The 5,922-nt window shown below is 33.8% G+C and overlaps 1 protein-coding gene across 1 annotated transcript; it reads left to right on the top strand.

Annotated features, from left to right (window-relative positions):
* Positions 1–449: 449 nt before the first annotated feature.
* Positions 450–1,870, top strand: LOC132753573 (uncharacterized; the record flags this gene model as incomplete). The annotated part of the gene is made up of 3 exons (XM_060744060.1): positions 450–688; positions 1,164–1,426; positions 1,764–1,870. Coding segments are annotated over exons 1-3 (507 nt in total), but the record flags the coding sequence as incomplete, so codon positions are not given.
* Between the last annotated feature and the right edge of the window lie 4,052 nt (positions 1,871–5,922).

The following is a 5,922-nucleotide window of genomic DNA, read 5'->3' as shown; positions in this document are numbered from 1 at the left end:
TAATAAGGCCTATAATATGCCCAACATTAATCTAGGCAAACATTTGAAAAAATAAAAAAGATTTATCCTGCAAATTTATAGTCTGAGTATTACCAAGTTTTGTTAAGAAAATCTTCTGATTGTAGATTATCATCACAATTCTGCTGAAATATAACTTCTGAGCTATCCAGCTAGCTTACAGAACGTCGGTGATTTTACTCAAGTTTCCGTTCTTGCCTGAAATATTTCATGGCACCCGAGGTCTTCCTCCTCAGTAAAACTGGAAATTTGCAATATGACCTATACTTTGTCGGTGTGACATAAAAGCCAATCAAACAAACATTTTATGTTTACTAAGATTAATTTCTTCATAAAGTATATAACTGTGAAACATTTAGAAATGATGCCTATAATCTTATCGTACACACGTATTTATTTCAAGAATCTGTTTAAAAGGTACATTGATAACACTAATTGAAGTATATGGCAGATGTTATTGTGTTTTGAGGCTTTTATTTACAGTCAAAATAAATTTTCGGTTTTACTTGTGTTAGGGCTATTTTAAAGAAGAAATGGCAATTTTTTTAAGAACTCATATTATACGTTTCATTTTGTTTGTATATGGACTAAGAACTGTACCTGGCAGTATTGATGTTGATAAGGATAAAACGCTATCGGACCGTTTACAAGAAGCTTTTACTGAAATGAGGTAAGCGTTATTTCATTTGATAATATAAGGAAAACGGTCCTCTCTCTATATGTAATTTAGTACAGCAGACACGATCTTCTATTTCTTACAGCACGTTAAAATAGCTCCCGGGATGCTGTTTTAAAGAACAGTAGTATGATGCATTGTTTCCTAGATAAAATCGTTGCAAAACATAGTTCAAATGCTTAGTTTGAAACAACACAGAACTGTTTTCCAACAAAAATAAAAGGCCTCTTTAAACGGGAATATTATAGGGTTATGATATTGTATGATTAAAGATAATTCAACACGAAATGTGACTTTTATTAAACGACTTTGATACACTTCACTTGATGACGTTTTCGGGAGTATTCATATAGACATATAGGCAAAATTAAAACTGTTCAACAGAATATCGAAAAACTTATTGTTACAATATAAAGTGCTAAAATATTCACTTTATATACAATAAATGGATAAATCAATTATTTTTCAGGACGTTTCAACATACAATAGAAGATAGACTGAATGAACTAACACACAAGAGATGTCAGCAGTGCTTCATAAATATACACGACCCTGATTCAAGCAGAAATCAAAATTTGACTGATCAACTGAAGGAAAGTAGAGATGAAAACGCGACCGTAAATGAAAAAAATGGAAAACAGTCGGAGGTCAGATCGCAAGATTTTAACGACTTCTTGCAGCGTCTTGGTAAATTAGAACAGTCTATCTTAGAGAAAGTTGACGCCAGACTTGGTACGTTTTATTCTATGACCAAATCGTTAAGAAATTTTATAAATCATAACGGCAATTTAATTTCCATCTTGTTTTGGTTTGAATGAGATAATGTATATTATTGAAACGCCATTAAATGAAGTGTGAGGAAAACAAAATAGGATGAGATGAAATATGTAAATAAATAATAGTTGTTTAAATGCATGTATAATTATTTTAATATTTCATTAACTATTCTATAACTTTGCATATTTAATAAAGTTCGGTAAACATTGATAATTGTTTGACAGAAATTTTGTCATTGGATTTAGGCACATCTAAAATTGTTATTGTAAATGCTTGATTATCTTTTGTCTAGTATCACAACCTTCGATATTGATAAAAGCTGTAAAAGGGGAACCCGGACAAGACGGACTCCCTGGAGAGCAAGGGCCACGGGGAATGCCTGGTTTTCCAGGACTTAGAGTATGTCATTTTTAATTTCATTATTTTAAAGTTTTTAAATAGAAAATAAACAAATCAAAAGAAATAAAACCATTAATCATTAATATAATAGTCTGCTACAGGAAAACTATACTTCTTATAACCCAGTCTTTAGTACAATTGCTTAAGTGACCTCTAAAAAATTGCGAATATCTGGGAACTACTTATTGTTAGTAGACTTGTAGGTTTGAATACTAGTACACCTCTCCAAAAGTTCAAACAAAACCGAAAGTCAATAGAACAGAAAGTATCAAATCTGAAAGTATATTTTAAAGATAGATATAAGAATTTATTGTTTTAAGTAGCACACAAAATATTTTCCTGTCAAATGTGAAAGAATAACTTATACTGTCCATTTTTTTGAGATTATAGCATACTAGCAATGGAAGATAATTTAACATTTATATTTGCATATAAAGGGACATTGCTTTGCAAATGATTAATTGATAGGTTATATCGTGTTTTGACAAAACATTCTTGCATCCAAAGTATAAGTGCAATCGCTGAAATCCATCAAAAGTTATCCTGCGGTATGCAGGGGCATAATTCTATCAGTAATAGAAGTAAGTTGATTGCCGCGAATATCGAACTTGACCTGAATTTTGACAGGACATACATAAACACAATCATTGAAATCTTTCTTTAAAAGTGATCTTGCGGAAACCAATAATAAAAAAACATAATTTTCTACAAACAGATATACGGCCGCTCTAACGGGACAGTTCTTACTTATGTTGCTACTCCACTTTTCTCCCAATTGCTCTATTGGCCACCTTAACGAAAAACTGGATTTAAAAGCTGGATTCTTAAAGAGAGTACAGTTACTTATTGTTCACTACTTATAGTCACATAGGTACTCTCCTTGATTTTTAAGAAACGGACAGACGGATGGACAGCGTCTGACTGTAATACGATACTATGTTTCTTTGGGCGTATCAAAATTATGTCCATCTGGTAAAATAATCCACCTTTAGGGCCACTCAGTTTACATAGACATATAAAGTAAAGATGTCTTAAAAATAGTATTATCAGAAACAACAATGGCAGAAGTTAAGATATTTGGCATAATACCTTGAAGTCATCTATTAAAAAATTTGGCCTGCCCGGATGTGACTGTGTTTATAATTTTATGAACCTACATAAGAATCGAACTCTTTCCCTCATGAACAAAGCTTTGAACAAAAATACTTTGCAACATACAGAACTGCATTTTTATTTTCTCTTATTTTATATGTAGCATCACCTTTACGGGTGCTATAGAATCTTTGAATTATGCCGCTAGAATATCATTGGCCCCGCCCCGTTAGTTATATAGTTGATATAGTGTTTTAATGGGAAACACATTTAAATACAGTTGAAAACTATATTAGAGCATTTTCTAACGGACATTTACAAATGGTTTACAAATCATGCGGCTGTGACCAAAAACGACGTGTCCTATGTGGTCTAATTACTGTGTTGAAGAAGGCAACAATGGTTTGAGTGTGTGAAATTTACGGTCATTATGGCCCTGTTGGTTTTATGATATTCTATACAACACATAATATTTCCCTTTGTTTGGTATGACGATAATTTGAGAAATAGTTCACGTAAAGACCTGATTTTTTAGTTCGATTGGAAAACAAGAGGGCCATGATGGCCCTTAGGTCGCTCACCTGTATATAGGCCCCCCACCCCCGGGCCAATTTTTACCCAAGGGCTTTTATTTGTTTATTTGAACAGACTTCGTAGACACCCATAAGAAGATGTTTCATGCTAAACATCTAAGTTCTAGCTTCATTGGCATTTTTAAAAGAAGATTTTTAAAGTTTTTACTATACACATATAGTTAAAAACAATGTCACCCCTGGGGCAGGGCCAGTTTTGACCCCCGGGCGTTTATTTTAACAAAACTTTGTAGATATTTACTTAAAGATGTTTCATGCTTAATATCTAAACTCTAGCTATTTGGGTTTTTTCCAAAGAAGATTTTTAAGTTTTTTGCTATACACATATAAGGAAAATCAATACCCCCCCCGGGCGGGGCCAGTTTTGACCCCAGGGCTTTTATTTGAACATACTTGGTAGACACCCATTAGAACATGTTTCATGCTAAATATCTTAGCTCTAGCTCTTTGAGTTCTTTAAAAGAAGATTTTTTAAGTTTTTACTATATGCATATAGGGAAAATCAATGACCCCCTGGGGCGGGGCCATTTTGACCCCAGAGCTTTTATTTGAACAAACTTGGTAGACACTCATTAGAAGATGTTTCATGATAAATATCTTAGCACTAGCTCTTTGGGTTCTTTAAAAGAAGATTTTTTAAGTTTTTACTATATGCATATAGGGAAAATCTATGACCCCCAGGGGCCGGGTCAAATTTAACCCCAGGGCTTTTATTTGAACAAACTTGGTAGACATTCACTAGAAGATGTTTCATGCCAAATATCTAAGCTCTAGCTTTTATGGTTCTTTAAAAGAAGATTTTTTAAGTTTTTACCATATGCATATTGGGAAAATCAATGACCCCCGGGGCGGGGCCAATTTTGACCCCAGGGCTTTAATTTGAACAAACTTGGTAGACACTCACTAGAAGATGTTTCATGCTTAATATCTTAGCTCTAGCTCTTTGGGTTCTTTAAAAGAAATTTTTTTAAGTTTTTACTTTATGCATATAGGGAAAATCTATGACCCCCTGGGGCGGGGTCAATTTTGACCCCAGGGCTTTTATTTGAACAAACTTTGTAGACATTCACTAGAAGATGTTTCATGCCAAATATCTAAGCTCTAGCTCTTATGTTTCATTAAAAGAAGATTTTTTAAGTTTTTACTATATGCATATAGGGAAAATCAATGACCCCCGGGGCGGGGCCAATTTTGACCCCAGGGCTTTAATTTGAACAAACTTGGTAGACACTCACTAGAAGATGTTTCATGCTTAATATCTTAGCTCTAGCTCTTTGGGTTCTTTAAAAGAAGATTTTTTAAGTTTTTACTATATGCATATAGGGAAAATCAATGACCCCCTGGGTCGGGGCCAATTTTGACCCCAGGGCTTTTATTTGAACAAACTTGGTAGACATTCACTAGAAGATGTTTCATGCCAAATATCTAAGCTCTAGCTCTTACGGTTCTTTAAAAGAAGATTTTTTAAGTTTTTACTATATGCATATAGGGAAAATCAATGACCCCCAGGGGCGGGGCCAATTTTGACCCCAGGGCTTTTATTTGAACAAACTTGGTAGACACTCACTAGAAGATGTTTCATGCCAAATATCTAAGCTCTAGCTCTTATGGTTTTTTAAAAGATGATATTTAAAGTTTTTTCTTTTGGTTGCCATGGCAACCAGAGTTCTGCATGGAATTAAATTCTTTGAACAATTTTTAAAGGTGACCACCAAAGGGACATTCCTGTGAAGTTTGGATGAAATTGGCTCAGTGGTTTATGAGGAGATGTCATTTAAAGCAAAAGTTTACGGACGGACGGACGGACGACGGACGACGGACGGACGCCGGACGAAAAGCGATCACAAAAGCTCACCCTGTCACTTTGTGACAGGTGAGCTAAAAAGGAACATTGTTATACAACTCCATACATCTATATCAAAACAGATTGAAATCATATGTAGACATATGAAAATAAAGCTAAATATTAAAAATCCTATTCGATGAAAGAACATTACCCGATAGTGTCTTCCGTCTATCCATTCGTTCAATATTGCTGAAAGAAAAGACATTTTTGTAATGATGTCAAAGAAATCTGATATGGTTACATTCAAATACAAACTGGTAAATGTAAAAAAAGAATTCATGATAATATCGGTATTTAATCTATCATTTCTTTTTATGTATACATTCTCCTCATGTTTTAGAGATAAAATATATCGTTTTTTTAATAATCATCTGTATTTTCAAATTTTCTTTTTTTTCAAAAAGGGATTACCTGGAATGAAAGGAAATCGTGGACCACCTTGGCATTACTGGATTTCCTGGACTCAAAGGAGAGCCGGGAGATACCAAAGTCGGTCATCTTGAATTTAATTGGAAAAAATA

The sequence above is a fragment of the Ruditapes philippinarum genome, unplaced genomic scaffold, assembly GCF_026571515.1.
Source record: "Ruditapes philippinarum isolate M1 unplaced genomic scaffold, ASM2657151v2 ctg15688_1_1_1_1, whole genome shotgun sequence".
Taxonomy (NCBI): Eukaryota; Metazoa; Mollusca; class Bivalvia; order Venerida; family Veneridae; genus Ruditapes; species Ruditapes philippinarum.
The sequence above is the reverse complement of the archived record's forward strand: the minus strand, read 5'-3'. Positions and strand labels throughout refer to the sequence as shown.